Source organism: Macaca nemestrina, chromosome 2 (genome assembly GCF_043159975.1).
Source record: "Macaca nemestrina isolate mMacNem1 chromosome 2, mMacNem.hap1, whole genome shotgun sequence".
Taxonomy (NCBI): Eukaryota; Metazoa; Chordata; class Mammalia; order Primates; family Cercopithecidae; genus Macaca; species Macaca nemestrina.
This window is the reverse complement of record NC_092126.1, coordinates 116,209,468-116,226,257: the sequence shown is the minus strand read 5'-3', so window position 1 is coordinate 116,226,257 and position 16,790 is coordinate 116,209,468. Positions and strand designations below refer to the sequence as shown.

Genomic DNA, 16,790 nt, shown 5'->3' with positions numbered 1-16,790 from the left:
GGAGCAGGGATCGCTTGGCGGCCGCGGGACTGGTTTTGCGGCGGCACCGGGAGGGGTAAGGGAGGTGAGGGCGGCGGGTGCCGGAGCGACGGCAGCGGCCGCGGCCGGAGGAGCAATAGCAGCAGCCGTGGCGGCCACGGGGCGGGGCGCGGCGGTCGGTGACCGCGGCCGGGGCTGCAGGCGGCGGAGTGGCTGGGTAAGGCCGGGCCCAGGGCGGGTGGGGCCGCTCCCCCTCGGCCAGCTGCCGGGCCTTTGTGTGGGCCCTGGCGGGCGGGAGCCGCCGCGGAGGCCCCGCCCCGGCTGTGGGGACGCGCCGGTCGGGCCGGGCGCGCGGGGTTGGGCGGGGCGCGGCGGCGGGCCTCCCGATGGGCCCAGTAGCTTTGTCGCACCTGCCGGCAGGGACAAAGGCGCACTAAGGCCCGGAAACTCCCCGCCCTCCTCTTTCCCGCTCGTCGCGGGGCAGCTTCAAAGCTGTCAACGTTTCCCTCAGCCCCCAATACCAGTGACAGGTCGGGAAAGCCCTTCATTTCCTCCGTTGCTCAGGGCCTCTTTTTTTGTTGTTATTTCTTGGCGGTTCGACACAAACTCTTACTGATTTTTCTTTCCGTATTTTTTCCGGGTGTTTTAATCAATGGGACTTCTATAGTAGAGGCCAAATATTTCAGCTTCTCATCTCAACACCACAAAGAATCCGGGTTTTTGGGAACTGTGTATATTTCTTGGTTTGGGGAAGCACAGTTTTGTTATTATAATAAGTTTTAATTTAAAGGGGCAGAAAGAGTTGCAAAAATATGGAAAAAGTCCTGAAAAATAAGTACACGGTATAGTGAATATAGAAATTCTTACAGTAGTTATAGAAGCGTATGTTGGGGTAAAATGTTTTAACTTACTTTCCAACACATTAGGACTCTTGACAAATAATTTTAGGTGTTATTTTTTCTCCATTTGGCTATGTGCTTCCCCCCAAAAAGTGCATATTGGACTCATGCACATAAAAGAGTAGCATAATTTTTGCTTTATTACTTACAGGTCGCCCATATTTGATTTTGAGCTCCAAAATGGAAGATTGGAAAATATGTTTTGAAGAGGTGTTTCAAATTAAAACAATAAAGAGTTATGTGTGGATGAATGGAAGGGCCTTGACCGCTTTCTTTGGCTTTGGGAATGTACAAAATACCTCAAATGTTAATATCCTACCAAAATTCCCAAGATAAGTAAATTGTGGTATATCTGTATGATAGATTACTATCAAGTCATCAAACATCATGAGGAAGAATGTTGACTTGGAAGAATCTTCACTAAAACATAGGCTGTAAAATATGTGGTTTGTTAACATTTTGGTAAAAAATAATAGGTAACTAAGGCATAAACACCAAAAAACTGTGAATGACAACGTTAAAAGTGGTTTTTTCTTGGAAGTAGATTTATAGGTGTTTTTTTCCTTTGAGTCCTGTTTTCCAAGATTTTGTTTTAGGCATATATTGTATTGCTAAATATTACTAGAAATACAGGAGAGGGCTAAAGTTCATAAACGGTTGAAATACACCGTTTGTCTATACTAAGTCGATATTCTTGCAGTTGCACATTATTAAGTATTCTTAACTGCCACTATAAATTATTGATTGTCAGACTCTTGAACTTGTAACTGTAATCAAGGCCATTTTAAAAATTGGAATTGAACTCTGGGATCTGTCTTTCCTCTTCATGGAAAAACAAAATTGCTGAAGGGATGCTTACAGGCTTTTTTTTTTTTTCCTTTTTTGAGACAAGGTCTCGCTTTGTTGCCCAGGCTAGAGTTCAGTAAAGTGATCATGGCTCACTGAAGCCTTGTGCTCCTAGGCTCAAGCAGACCTCTCACTTCAGCATCCCGAGTAGCTGGGATTACAGATGTGCAGCACCACACCCAGCTAATTTTTATTTTTGTAGAGACAAGGTCAATCTGTGTTGTCCAATCTGGTCTTGAACCCTCTGCCTCAAGCGGTCATCCTGCCTCAACCTCTCCAAGTGCTAGGATTACAGATACGAGACCCTGTGCCTGGCTGAGGCCTTATAAACTATGCAAAAAAAGCTTTTTTTTTTTTTAAAGGTCGCACTCAAGTGCACTTTCTTTTTTTTTTTTTTTTTTTGGAGACAGAGTCTTACTCTGTCCCCCAGCCTGGAGTGCAGTGGCACGATCCTGGCTCACTGCAATCTCTGCCTCCCAGGTTCAAGCAATTCCTGTGTCTCACCCTTTCGAGTACCTGGGATTACAGGCCCATGCCACCACCTCGCCTAGCTAATTTTTTGTATTTTTGATAGAGACGGGGTTTCACCATGTTGGCCAGGCTGGTCTTGAACTCCTTACCTCAGGTTATCTGCCCACCTCAGCTTCCTAAATTGCTGGGATTACAGGCATGAGCCACTGTGCCTGGCCCTAAGTGCACTTTTAATACATTTATTAAAAGATAAATTGAGCACCTAACCTATACCAAATACTGTTCTGTAAGACAGGTCTACAAAAATGAATATGCTGTTCCTGTGCCTGGGGAACTTGCAGAAGTGATTTCACTTTATGTCTTTTTTTTTTTTTTTCTTGAGACAGGGTCTTGCTCTGTCGCCCAGACTGGAGTGCAGTGGTACGATCTCGGCTTCCTGCAACCTCCGCCTCCTGGGTTCAAGCAATTCTCGTGCCTCAGCCTCCCGAGTAGCTGGGTTAACAGGCATGCACTGCCTCACCCAGCTAATTTTTTTTTTTTTTTTTTTTTTTTTTTTTTGAGACTGTCTTGGTCTGTCGCTTAGGCTGGAGTGCAGTGGTGCCATCTTGGCTCACTGCAACCTCTGCCTCCCGGGTTCAAGTGATTCTCCTGCCTCAGTCTCCCGAGTAGCTGGGATTATAGGTGCGTGCCACCACGCTCAGCCAATTTTTTTGTATTTTTAGTAGAGACGGAGTTTCACTGTGTCACCCAGGATGGTCTTGATCTCCTGACCTCAGGTAATCCACCTGCCTCAGCCTCCCAAAGTGCTGGGATTACAGGCATGACCCACCACACCCGGCATTACGTTCTCATTTTAGAGATGAAGAAACAGATCTGAGACGACATCAAGCTGATAATCAGAGGTGGAAGACTTAGGACTCCTATTCTGGTCTTATGAGCAAAGGTCCTGTTGTTTCTCCTACCTCATAACATTGCCCTTCTTGTTAAACTTTCAAAATATATTTTAAAATGTGTCCCATGGATAAGAAAATACTTGAAAATTATCCTTAAGTTGAAACTTTTTCTTGTCTTACCAAAGTAAATTAATGATTCAAGGATATTGGGATATTGTATCATCTGAATGACATACACATGCTGATAATTTATGTTTTTTGTCATTTGATGTTCAGTGGATTATTTATAAAAGTAATTTTGAACTCCTGCCAAAATGGTCGGCTTTTTTTTTTTTTTTTTTTAACCTTGTCAAATTTTTATATGGTGTCTCCAATGCAGATAGGACTTTTGGAAATAAATGTTCTTTCTCTGAATTTTTTTTTTGTGGGGGAGGGTGTTTTCCAGACCTTTTGCTCACATGAGCCATTCTTGGTTTGTTCCAGCTTGCCAACACTTGGTGTCACATGTGAGCCTCCCACATGTATTCACTCTCCATTCCAGCTCTGTGATTGAACTCTGCTCTTATTGACTAGGGGGCAGTTGGGCAGGCATGCTTCATTCCTGGAATTGACAGTCATTCTTAATGTGAGTAAAGGGGAACCTCAATGAGACATCTTTAAACATATGAAAGCATTTGGTTTTAAAATGGAAGAACTGTCAGGTACTGTTAGTGTCTGAGCCTTTGCAGCAGTTTGTTTGATAGATAAAAGAGAACTGATATGCCTGTTTTCTCCAGTTCTCTTTATCTTCCTTTAGCAGTTCTATTTGAATGTTTTCTATCTATTCGTACTCATTTTTTACTCCTTCTGACCCTTCTTTTCTATTTCCCCCTTCTCTTGTTCTTCTTTTTCAGTTTTGAATATACTAACACTGAATCAGCACTTCTAAAGCCCTTCCTTCTCCCACTGGCTTCACTTGACTTTCAGACATAATGAGGAGACTGGCTTTTCGAGGCGCTGGTTGTGCTCTGGTAAAGCTGGTAAATTACTGATTATCTACACCCTTTCCCTTTTCTGTCCTTCCTTGACTTTTTCCTTCCACCTTTCTTAAATTTTTGTTATCCTTTTCATAAAGATTCCCTCCTTATGTTCATCAAATTCACTTGTGTCTTTGTCATAGCTTGTTTAAAAGAGATTGATCCTTAATTTCTTTATCTTAATGAATTGAGTCCTGTTGATCAGCCTTTTTTTTATAAAAGGAACAAAAATCAGCAAAACTTGGCTAAGTTTTGGCTAAGCCTTTTGATGCTTTTAACTACTTTTAGCCAACTTCAAACTAATAATACTGTATAACAAACCGAAGCCTAGAGTAAGGAACATCATCATGGTAGATTTTGTTTTAAACAGCTTGTGGACTTCAGTTTGGAAAAAGAGATCTTAGACTTCTCTTTTTCCTTAATTGCTTACCAGGATTTTCAAATGTGATTGCTTTGCTCTTTCTGTTTCCTGGAGATCCCCAACTTTTCTTTCCATACTGCTGGCAACCAGAGCTCTCCTATTCTAATCATTCAGCTGCTGGTGTCATATTGTCCTGAAATTCAGTGTTTCCATGTGCCCACAATTATGAGGTACTCTAGTTGTATGACGTTCTTCATGATTGTAAGGCACATGGAAAAGCAGATGAGATGCTGACTCAAGAAGTAAATATCTTGGGGCCTCTGAACCCCCGGCCTGCCTGACTACCTCAGGTACTGAAGGATCAGTACCTTCAGTGTTGATGAGTGAAACTGGGTCTTTTTTTTCTTTTAGCTTTAGAAAAAGGCCTTTGACGGGCGGATCATGAGGTCAAGAGATCGAGACCATCCTGGCCAACATGGTGAAAACCCGTCTCCACTAAAAATACAAAAATTAGCTGGGCATAGTGGCACACACCAGTAGTCCCAGCTACTTGGGAGGGTGAGGCAGGAGAATCGCTTGAACCTGGGAGGCGGAGGTTGCAGTGAGCAGAGATCGTGCCACTGTGCTCCAGCCTGGTGACAGAGCGAGACTCTACCTTAAAAAAATAAGTAAATAAAGATAAAGGCCTTTCAAATCACAATATACTGTTTGATAGTATTGTTAGATTATATTACGATATAAGCATTGCAGGACTTTCTTGGGTATATACTGTCTGTAGCAGATCATTTCAGTGGTTGCATTTCTTGTGTTATAAATAGTTACGGTTAAAAGTGTTAGAGTACGTCATATCACTAAAAGGAGATTAGTTTGAATTAACAGAAGAGTTGCAAAGGACAGTTTGTACTTCGGTCTAGGTATAGCAAGTCTCATTAAGTGTTTTCCAGGGATATGTCTTGTGGATCCTGCTTTAATGAATGGAGAACATTCATTTTCAGGGTATTAATTTTAGAGTACATCTAAAATACCAGAAGGTTAATTGTCCTCTGTCCCCTTACCTTTTTGCACTACTCATTTGTCCTAGGCTCTGCTTCTTGTTCTTTTCCACGTGATGGCCCACCTAGCAAATGATCATAATTGTAAGGCACATGGAGAAGCAGATGAGGTGCTGACTCCAGAATTGGATACCTTGGGGCCTTTATACCCCAGGCCTGCCTGACTGCCTCATGGGCTGAAGGCTTAATACCTTCAGCACACTATTGTACTACTACATGTAGGTTGGGAAACTCCAGTCTAGGGCAGATTTGGAGCCAGTTGTCACTCAAGATGGATGATATACAAATGAATATGCTTTTGTTGAATTTGTCCCATCAAAATTGAAAATATAACATTCTGGTAAGTGAAAGACTAAAACAAGGAAGTCCAGGGCTTAAAACACACACACACGCGCACACACACACACACACACACACTTATAGCTAGTTAAACTACAACATGTTAAAATATTCTCCTAAGTGAGCCAGGAGTTTGGTGGCACGTGACCAGCTGAAGACTTGGTGACAGAGTCTATTTAAATGTAAGAACATGGCTAATTATTTCTTATAGAAGAAGCTGGATTCCATGGGTTCCAAGAGAAGAAGAGCTACCTCCCCTTCCAGCAGTGTCAGCGGGGACTTTGATGATGGGCACCATTCTGTGTCAACACCAGGCCCAAGCAGGAAAAGGAGGAGACTTTCCAATCTTCCAACTGTAGATCCTGTGAGTAACTTGGATTACATGGTTTCTCTCTGCTTTTCCCACGATTCCCCTATCTTCCCTTTAATGATAAAATTGGTACGATGCAAGGCGTCTCCACTTTTTTAAGATTCTGTTGATTGATAGTCTTTTTTTATGAATATTATGTATTCAGCTAAGTCTTATAGTAATAGTGTGATCTTAATGAATAATTTCAGTATGTTACATCATATATTCGTTCAACAAATAACTGTGTGACTATCATGTGACAAGCACTGTTCTCATGGTTGGGATATAACCATGTGGGAAACAAGCCCATTTTTCACATGGAACTTAGATTCCGGGGGGGAGTAGAATATAAACAAGTAAACAAATAAAGAATAATGTATCCTCAGCTAGTAATAAGTGCTAAGAGGAAAATTTTGGGTGATTTGGACTGTTTTGGCCTGAATTCCCTAGAAGAGAGTTCCAGACAGAGAGAACCAGTGCAGAGGGGTTGGGTCAGGGATGAGTTTTGTGTGTCTTGGTTACAGAGCAGTAGATGGTCAGGAAGGAGAAGGAAACTGGCAAGCACCCATTCAGAGTATGTAGGGCCCACATGAGCAGTGTTTGGAGTTTAGATTTTATTCTCTGTGAAGTGAGAAACCCTTCTGTTGGATGGCTTTAAGCAAGAGAGTGATGAACTGATTTAGTTTAAAAGAAAAAAAACCCTTCGATTGGATGACTTTAAGCAAGAGAATGATGAACTGATTTAGTTTAAAAGACAGAATCACCAGGAACATAAATCTGATGAAAGATACCAAAAAGTTAGTCAACTTGATTGTTTGAAAAGAGACATACTGTCAGCATATTTCAGACTTCAGCGTGTTTGGTAATATTGAGAGTCATCATATTTCTTCTCTACTTGTCTTTTATTGAAGAATAGAAAATAATTCTTACATCTACATTGGCTTTCTGTTCACGTTTTTAGTGATTTTCTCCTTTGCTAATGTGTAGATTGCCGTGTGCCATGAACTCTATAACACCATCCGAGACTATAAGGATGAACAGGGCAGACTTCTCTGTGAGCTCTTCATTAGGGCACCAAAGCGAAGGTAAGTTGGAAGCACATCAGTACAGTTGGGGGGGATTTGGTCCAGAGTCCATGTTTATTAAAGTGTTTGGAAATTGAGCTTTTTGTTGGCAGGAATGGCTTAAGTATACTGGGGTCCAATTTTAGTTTTTAGTAGTCAAGCTGTAGTGAAGCTTTTTTTTTTTTTTTGAGACGGAGTCTCGCTCTGTCACCCAGGCTGGAGTGCAGTGGCCGGATCTCAGCTCACTACAAGATCCGTCTCCCGGGTTTACGCCTTTCTGCCTCAGCCTCCCGAGTAGCTGGGACTACAGGCGCCCGCCACCTCGCCTAGCTAGTTTTTTGCATTTTTTAGTAGAGACGGGGTTTCACCGGGTTAGCCAGGATGGTTTCGATCTCCTGACCTCGTGATCCGCCTGTCTCGGCCTCCAAGAGTGGTGAAACTTTTTTTAAATTAAAAATCTGAGCCAGGCACAGTAACATGCACCTATAATCCCACCTACTTGATTTTTTGAGCCAGGCACAGGAGCATGCACTTGTAATCCCAGCTGTTTGGGAGACTGAGGCAAGAGAATTGCTTGAGCCAAGGAGTTTGACACCAGCCTGGGCAACATAAAGAAACCCTGTCTCTTAAAAACAAAAGCAAAACCAAAAAGACCTGTGCAGAAAGATCTCTTGAGGCCACGAATTTGAGACCAGCCTGAGCAACATAATAAGTCCCATCTCTACAAAAACATTTTTAAAAAATTAGGTGTGGTGGTGCTTACCTATAGACCCAGCTATTAGGGAGGCTGGGGTGGGAGGATTGTTTGAGCCCACGAGTTTGAGGCTACAGCGAGCCATGAGTGTCACTGCACTCCAGCCTGGGTGATAGAGCAAGAGCTTGCCTAAAAATAAATATTTAAAAAAGAGTACTGGCTGGGCGCGGTGGCTCAAGCCTGTAATCTCACCACTTTGGGAAGTCTAGGTGGGCAAATCACCTGAGGCTAGGAGTTCAAGACCAGCCTGGCCAACGTGGTGAAATCCTGTCTCTACTAAAAATATGAAAATTAGCCAGCGCAAGGCTGGGAGCAGTGGCTCAAGCCTGTAATCCCAGCACTTTGGGAGGCCAAGGCGGGTGGATCACCTGAGGTCAGGAGTTCAAGACCAGCCTTGCCAACGTGGTGAAACCATGTCTCTACTAAAAATACAAAAATTAGCTGGGCTTGGTGGCAGGCGCCTCTAATCCCAGCTACTTGGGAGACTGAGGCAGGAGAATCGCTTGAACCTGGGAGGTGGAGGTTGCAGTGAGCCAAGATCGCACCGTTGCACTCCAGCCTGGATGACAAGAGTGAAACTCCATCTCAGAAAAAAAAAAAAAAAAAAAAGCCGGGCGTGGTGGTGGGCACCTGTAATCCCAGCTACTTGGGAGGCTGAGGCAGGAGAACTGCTTGAACCTGGGAGGCGGAGGTTGCAGTGAGCTGAGATCATGCCACTGTACTCCAGCCTGGGTGATAGAGCCATTCTGTAGGTTGCCTTTTCATTTTGTACAGTGTCTTTCATGTACAAAAGGTTTTAATTTTCATAAAGTTTATGTCATCTTTTTCTTTTGTTGCCTGTGCCTTTGGTGGTGTATCCATGAAATGAATGCCAAATCCAATATCATGAAGCTTTTCCCCTATGTTTTTGTATTAATCAGGATTCTCTTGGACAGGACTAGGCTGCAAATTTTCCGAACTTTTATGCTCTGCTTCTTTTATAAAACTGATTGCGTTAAACAGTACCCAACTCACCTCTTGAATGCTTTGCTGCTTAGACATTTCTTCTGCCAGATACCCTAAATCATCTTTCTCAAGTTCAAAGTTGCACAAATCTCTAGGACAGGGGCAAAATGCCCCAGTCTCTTTGCTAAAACATAACAAAAGTCACCTTTACTCCAATTCCCAACAAGCTCCTCATCTCCATTTGAGACCACCTCAGCCTGGACCTTATTGTCCATATTGTTGTCAGGCTTTTGGTCAAAGCCATTCAAGTCTCTAGGAAGTTCCAAACTTTCCCACATTTTCCTGTCTTCTTCTGAGCCCTCCAAACTGTTCCATCATCTGCCTGTTGTCCAGTTCCAAAGTCGCTTTCACATTTTTGGGTATCTTTTCAGCAGCGCCCAACTCTACTGGTACCAATTTACTGTATTAGTTCGTTTTCACACTGCTGATAAAGACATACCGGAGACTGGGAAGAAAAAGAGGTTTAACTGAACTTACAGTTCCATATGACTGGGGAAGCCTCAGAATCATGGTGGGAGGTGAAAGGCACTTCTTACATCAGTGGCAAGAGAAAAATGAGCAAGAAGCAAAAGTGGAAACCCCTAATAAATCTGTCAGATCTCTTGCAACTTAATCACTATCACGAGAATAGCATGGGAAAGACTGGCCCCCATGATTCAGTTACCTCCCCCTGGGTCCCTCCCACAGTATATAGGATTTCTGGGAGATGCAATTCAAGTTGAGATTTGAATGGGGACACAGCACAACCATATCAGTTTTCCTCTAAGAGTTGTATAGTTTTAGCTCTTTTTACATTTAGGCCTTTAATCCATTTTGAATTAATTTTTATAAGTAGTGTTTAGGTGAGGATCCCGCTTCATTCTTTATATGTGTATATCCAGTTTTCCCAGCATCATTTGTTGAAAAGACAGCTTTTCTCTTTGAATGGTTTTGGCACCTTTGTCAAAATTCGCTTGACCATGTATGTGAGGGTTATTTCTAGGCTCCATTTGGTCCCTTTGTCTGTTTTTATACCAGTAGCACACATTTTAACTACTGCAAGCAACATATTCAGTGGCAAAAGACTTAAAGCTTTTCCTCTAAGATCACGAACAAGACAGAGATGCCCACTTTCACCACTTCTATTCAACACTGTGTTCACCGTGGAATAAATCCCACTTGGTTATGGTATATAATCCTTGTAATATGCTGCTGAATTCAGTTTGCTAATATTTTATTGAGAAATTTTGCATCAGTGTTCGTAAGTGATATGGATCAGTGGTTTTCTTGTAGCGTCTTTGTCTGGCTTTGGTATCAGGATAATGCTAGCGTCATAGAATAAGTTAGGACGTGATCTCTCCTCTTCAGTTTTTTGGAAAAGTTTCATAAGGCTTGGTGTTAGTTCTTGAAATGTCTGGTTAGAATTCATCAGTGAAGCTATCAGTCTAGGGCTTTTTCTTTGTGGGAGATTTTTTATTACTGATTTAGTGTCCTTACTAGTTATAGGTTTACTCAGGCTTTGTATTTCTTTGGTAGGTTGTGTGTTTCTAGGAAATTATCCATTTCTTCTAGTTTATCTAATTTGTTGGCATACATGTTTTCCTAGAACTCTCTCATAATCCTTTTTATTTTTGTGGCATTGGTTGTAATGTCTCCTCTTTATGATTTTAGTTATTTGCATCTCTTTTCTCCCTTCCTTCTTCTCTCCCTCTCTCCTTCTTTCTGTCTTTTTTTGAGACAGGATCTTGCTTTGACACCCAGGCTGGAGTGCAGTGGCAATCACAGTTCAGTGCAGACTCAACCTCCTGGACTCAAGCAGTCCTATCACCTGCGTGCTACTATACCTGGCAAATATATGTATTTTATATATGTGTGTATTTACATAGTAAACATATAAAATATATATGCTACGTATAATGTGTATTTTTTATTCATATATGTAAAAACATGCTGGATTCTTACATAATGCAACATATGTTAAAAAATACATATGTAATGTTAGGTAAGGAGATATTTATATATAGATAGATAGATATATATACATATTTTTTTGTGTGTGTGGAGACATGGTTTCCCTGTGTTGCCGAGGCTGGTCTCAAACTCCTGGGCTCAAGTGATCCTCCTACCTTGGCCTCCCAAAGTGCTAGGATCACAAGTGTGAGCCACCACACCCAGCCTCTCTCTTTTTTTTTTTTTTTTTTTTTTTTTTGAGACAGAGTTTCGCTCTTGTTGCCCAGGCTGGAGTGCAGTGGTGCGATCTCGATCATGGCTTACCACAACCTCCGCCTCCTGGGTTCAAGCAGTTCTCCTGCCCCAGCCTCCCGAGTAGCTGGGATTACAGGCATGCGCCACCACGCCCAGCTAATTTTGTATTTGTAGTAGAGATGGGATTTCTCTATGTTGGTCAGGCTGGTCTTGAACTCCTGACCTTAGGTGATCCGCCCACCTTGGCCTCCCAAAGTGCTGGGATTACAGGCGTGAGCCACTGTGCCCAGCTCTTTCTTTCTTAGTTAATCTAGCTAAGGATTTACCAATTTTGTTGATCTTTTAAAAAAAAAAAAAACTCTGTTTAATTTTTAAAATTGTTTTTCTGTCTCTAATTTCATTTATCTGCATTCTTTTTCTTTTTTTTTTTTGGAGACAATGTCTTGCTCTGTTGCCCAGGCTGTAGTGCAGTGGCATGATCATGGCTCATTGCAGCCTCTGCCTTCTAGGTTCAAGCGATTTTTATGCTTCAGCCTCCCAGGCAACTGGGATTATAGGCATGTGCCACCATGCCTGGCTAATTTTTGTATTTTTAGTAGAGATTGGGTTTCACTTTGTTGCCCAGGCTGGTCTTAAGCTCTTGACCTCAAGTGATCTGTCCACCTCAGCCTCCCAAAGTGCTGGGATTACAGACATGAGCCACTGCACTGGCCCACCTTTCTATTTATTATCTACTGCTAGCTTTGGGCTTAGTTTGCTCTTCTTTTCTCTAATTCCATGAGAGAGAAGCTTTTCTTTTCTTTTTTTTTTTTTTTTGAGATGGAGTCTTGCTCTGTTGCCCAGGCTGGAGTGCAGTGGCACAGTCTTGGCTCACTGCAACTTCCACCTCCTAGGTTCAAGCGATTCTCCTGCCTTCCTGAGTAGCTGGGATTACAGGCATACACCACTATGCCTGGCTAATTTTTTTTGTACTTTTATTAGAGACAGGGTTTTGCCGTATTGGCCAGGCTGGTCTCGAACTCCTGACCTCAGGTGATCCACCTGCCTCAGCCTCCCAAAGTGCTGGGATTACAGGCTTGAGCCGCCGTGCCTGGCTGAGAGTGAAGCATATTTTTTAAATTATTTAATTTTTTTGTTTCATTTTTTTTAAATACCTGGTTCACACAGTCTGTATAAAAATTAATAGTTCTTATGGCTGGGCGCGGTGGCTCATGCCTGTAATCCCATCACTTTGGGAGGCCGAGGTGAGTGGATCGCTTGAGGTCAGGAGTTCAAGACCAGCCTGGCCAACATGGTGAAACCCCGTCTCTACTAAAAATGCAAAAATTAGCCAGGCGTGGTGGTAGGTGCCTGTAATCCCAGGTACTTGGGAGGTTGAGGTGGGAGAATTGCTTGAACCCGGGAGGTGGAGGTTACAGTGAGCTGAGATCGCACCATTGCACTCCAGCCTGGACAACAAGAGCGAAACTCCGTCTCGAAAAAATTAAAAATTCATAAAAACAATTTTTTAGCTCTTAAGACAGTATTGAAGTTGTCGCAGTGATGTTTAAAAGGGATCAGTTTTTTAAATTACACAGAGAGTCATCTTGCACACACCTTCCTATGGAAGGTATGTTCCGCTAACTAGAACATCTTTCCTCTCTTGCTGTCAAAATATAATCACTATTCTCTTCAAAACTCTGGCTGTTGGCCAGACATGGTGGCTCACGCCTGTAATCCCAACACTTTGGGAGGCCGAGGCAGGTGGATCCACCTGAGTTCAGGAGTTCGAGACCAGCCTGACCAACATGGAGAAACCCCATCTCTACTAAAAATACAAAATTAACCGGTTATGGTGGCGTGCGCCTATAATCTCAGCTACTCGGGAGGCTGAGGCAGGAGAATCACTTGAACCCAGGAGGCAGAGGTTGCTGTGAGCCAAGATCACACCATTGCACTCCAGCCTGGACAACAAGAGTGAAACTCTGACTCAAAAAAAAAAAAAAACCAAAAAAAAAAACCATCTGGGAATTGAAGTTATTTGTTCTGAAAACATATATGAGAGTGTTAGAAAAGTGGTCCCCAAATATTTCCACATTCTAATCCCTGAAACCTGTGAATATATTGTGTTACATGGCGGAGGGGAATTAAGTTTGCTAATCAGCTGATCTTGAATTGGAGCGGTTATCCTGGATTATCCATGTGGGTCCAGTGTAATCACAAGGGTCCTTAAATGGGGAAGAGGGAGACAAGTTCAGTCAGAGATTTGAAGATGCTATACTGCTGGCTCTGAAGATGGAGGAAAGAGACTACAAGCCAAGGAATGCAGGTGAGATCTAGAAGCTGAAAAAGGCGAGGAAGTCTTTTTCACTAGATGCTCTGTACTAGACATCCAGAGGGCATGCAGCCCTGCCAATACCTTGATTTTAGCCCAGTGAGACCCATTTTGGACTTCTGACCTCTAGAACTAATATAGTAAATGTGTTTTGTTTTAAGCCTTCAAGTTTGTGGTAATTTGTTACAGCAGCTGTAGAAAGCTGTAAGTTAACTAAAGATTTAGATTCATTCATGACTGTTGATGCTACAGTGGGTAGCTACCGAGCTGTAAGTTGAACTGGAGACAAATTTCTCACCTCAACGAGTGAGCCACTGAGAGTGCAGTGTCATCATTCTGAATTAGGAGAGCCTTGTGAATTAGCAAATTAGCCATGGCCGAAAAGGAAGCATTGTTTTTAAAATGAGGTAACTGTCTCCATATTTGAGTTGGTTTATCAGTAATAGTCTTCTGAAAGTTACTTAATTAGCATAAAGTAGTAAAAGCATGTATTTATTGTTTGCCACATTCTAGACACAATACCAAGCATTTTCCCAACCATATCTTATTTAAAATTCTGAGTTATCCCAGTTTATAGGTGAGAACTTGCACAAGTTCTTGTAACTACTAAAAGATAACTGTTGTTCAGACTAAAGTCGTTCTGACTCCAAAGCCTGTGCTCTTAACCATTATGTGGTATAGAGTAGCAGCATCATACTGAAGTATACAAAACACCTTTTATAGAAGATACCATCCCTCTGCTGCCTCCTTTTCACCGGCAGGCTAGTGGTGAGGGACAGAGGATACACACCTTGGGTGTTGGACCACTGTCATGTTACAACCTCAAAGGTAATGGTGGCTTTCTCTGATGCACCTCTGTGGAATGTATATTTTTTCTCAAGTATTTATGAGAATTAGTATTGCTCAGAGCTACACAATTTGTGAATACCTTTTTGATACTTTGTTTTAGTTACTTTATTAGTCTGCTTTGTACTAGGACATCCAAATCAACAATGGCTGAAACAAAAGAGAAATTTCTTTCTCTTGTGTAAAAGTTCTGTTCTGTGAAGTTGTCGAGGTACAAGTATTAGCCAACTCTATTCTGCGATCTTTGTGGTATCACCCTTGCCTGCACGGTCTGAGATGACTCACTACCACAACTACCTTCCAGCCAGTATGGAAAAAGAATGAATGTTAAGGACATGACTTGGATGTGACACACTTCAGCTCTCATATTGGCTAGAACCTAGCTGCAGTGAGGCTGGAGAATAAATATGGTCTTTAAGATTTTGTTTTGTTTTGTTTTGTTTTCCTTAGAGACAAGGTTTTGCCATGTCACATAGGCTGGAATGCAGGCTACTCACAAGCACCATCTTTCCACACTACAGCCTTGACCTGCAGGGCTCACGCAGTCCTCCCTCAGCCTCCCAAGTAGCTGGGACTACAGGCATGCAACACCGTGCTGGCTGAGAATATGGTCTTATTAGTAGCCATGCAGCAGCTTAGAATGCTGTCATCCTGGGAAGAAGGGAGAATGGGGTATGGAGTAGCCCACAGGCTCTCTGCACACCAGGGCTAGTGTTTCTCATTATGCTGATTAAAACTTTGCGTTTTGGCTATTTTGCAGCTGTACGCCAGACTGCCTTCACCTATTGTTTAAAGAGAAAAGTTGTTTTGAAAGAACATACAATATAATCCTGTTTATGTTAAATTTGGTTTGTGCGTACATGTGCCTATAGATAAGTCTGGAAGAATGTCTATAAAAATGCAAATAGTGCTATTTATTCTGGATTATAAGGATGATTCTTACCTTTGATGGTTTTCTGTATGTTTGATTTCAGTGGAAAAAATTAGTACTGTTAGAAATTAGAACTATTTCATTTTGAAATGGGGGGACCTTGTTTTGACCATATGACATAGAGTGAGAGGTTGGTATCCTGATTTTTCTTTTGTCTTTGTGGTAATTCTAAAAATGTTGGTGAGGAACCTTGTAGCAGTGATTCTGGGGGATAGTGTCCTTTCTAGGCACATGTCCTCATTGAATTCTCAATTGTCTACAGATAATCCCTTTAGCTTGAGACACTGCTGGGGTCCTGCCTCAATCCCCTTAGCTTGAGACACTGCTGGGGTCCTGCCTCAGCAAAGAGCACTGGACTGTGGGTCCAGTAGGCCCAAATGGAGAGGACCATCTTGGATATGAAGTTATCAAAGCCCTAATGTTTGCTGTGAGGAGGTTCCTTGATACCACTGACAACATCAGTATTCTTTCTGCTTTTTCTCTGATATCTCAATATTCTGATTTTTTTGGTTGAAAAAAGTTTCGTGTAAGTGGACCTGCACAGTTCAGTGGTCAACTGTACTGTATTAACATTCACATCCTGATTTCGATGGTTGAGCTGTGGTCCTTGTTTGTGAGAAACAAACACTAAATTATCAGGCGTGATGGGGCATCATGTCAGAACTTATTCAAATGGTTTGGAAAAAAGTACTGTTTTTGCAACTTTTATGTCAGAATACAAATTTAAAAATAATTTAAATACGCATAATAAAAGAATGGCTATAACTTGTCAGCTAAGATTTCAAGAGAGATTTAAGTCTTAATCGCCATGATGTTATTTGTAATAACTTATCTCTTACACATGTAGAATGGGGCTGAATACCTACCCCTGTGCAGAATTGAGAAAATAGTCACATCGTTTTTCAGAAGGTTTACTTGTTTCATGGAACTTCATTTGAAGAAAGCCAGAAAAAATACTAAACATCCATGAACCCTAAACCCAAGATGTTATTTTGGGAACTTAAGAAATTGTCATTAAAATTATTTAAGGAATTAAATAAATTAATTATTTTAAGAAATTTTGTCATTGTAATTACCTCCAAAGTTTCTTTTGTGTTCCTCACTACCCCTCTCCTTCAAGGTATAACCACAAAGCCAAATTTTGTATTTCTTAGTCCCATGCTTTTTTTTTTTTTCTAAGAGTTTGGTTGTGTTTAGATGTATCTGATGTCCGCTCATCTTTGTTAAGCTACTTAAGCCAAGGGCTCATCTTCGTCCTTTGTAATTTTAGTAATTGGTATTAAAGCAGCATTTATAACAGGCATTTGATAGTACTTGGCAGAAAAAATTTATGTGCTTACTTACTGAAGAAAGAGTCCGTTTTGTAAGTTTATAAAGAGAGTTGAGACATATATCTGTTTTCACACTTTTGAGCACTATGAAAGGTAAATCATTTTCATTTATAAAAGATGCCATTGACACAGGTTTAGCGTTGGCGCCCTAAACAT

General features: G+C 41.8%; 1 protein-coding gene across 50 annotated transcripts in view; it reads left to right on the top strand.

Moving 5' to 3' along the window:
• Positions 1–30: 30 nt before the first annotated feature.
• The window catches only part of LOC105480555 (polybromo 1), a 150,891-nt gene continuing 134,131 nt past the window's right edge, over positions 31–16,790 (top strand). For 12 of the 50 annotated variants that reach the window (XM_071091878.1, XM_071091860.1, XM_071091856.1 and 9 more), the window contains exons 1-3: positions 31–196; positions 6,068–6,220; positions 7,193–7,290. In XM_071091878.1, the coding sequence (XP_070947979.1) occupies positions 6,083–6,220; positions 7,193–7,290 (236 nt within the window). In that variant the 5' untranslated portion in view covers positions 31–196; positions 6,068–6,082. Of the gene's footprint in view, positions 197–344; positions 510–1,029; positions 1,089–2,938; positions 3,714–3,981; positions 4,108–6,067; positions 6,221–7,192; positions 7,291–16,790 lie in introns of those variants that run through there. The other 38 variants (XM_071091883.1, XM_071091884.1, XM_071091871.1 and 35 more) reach the window with 19 other exon arrangements.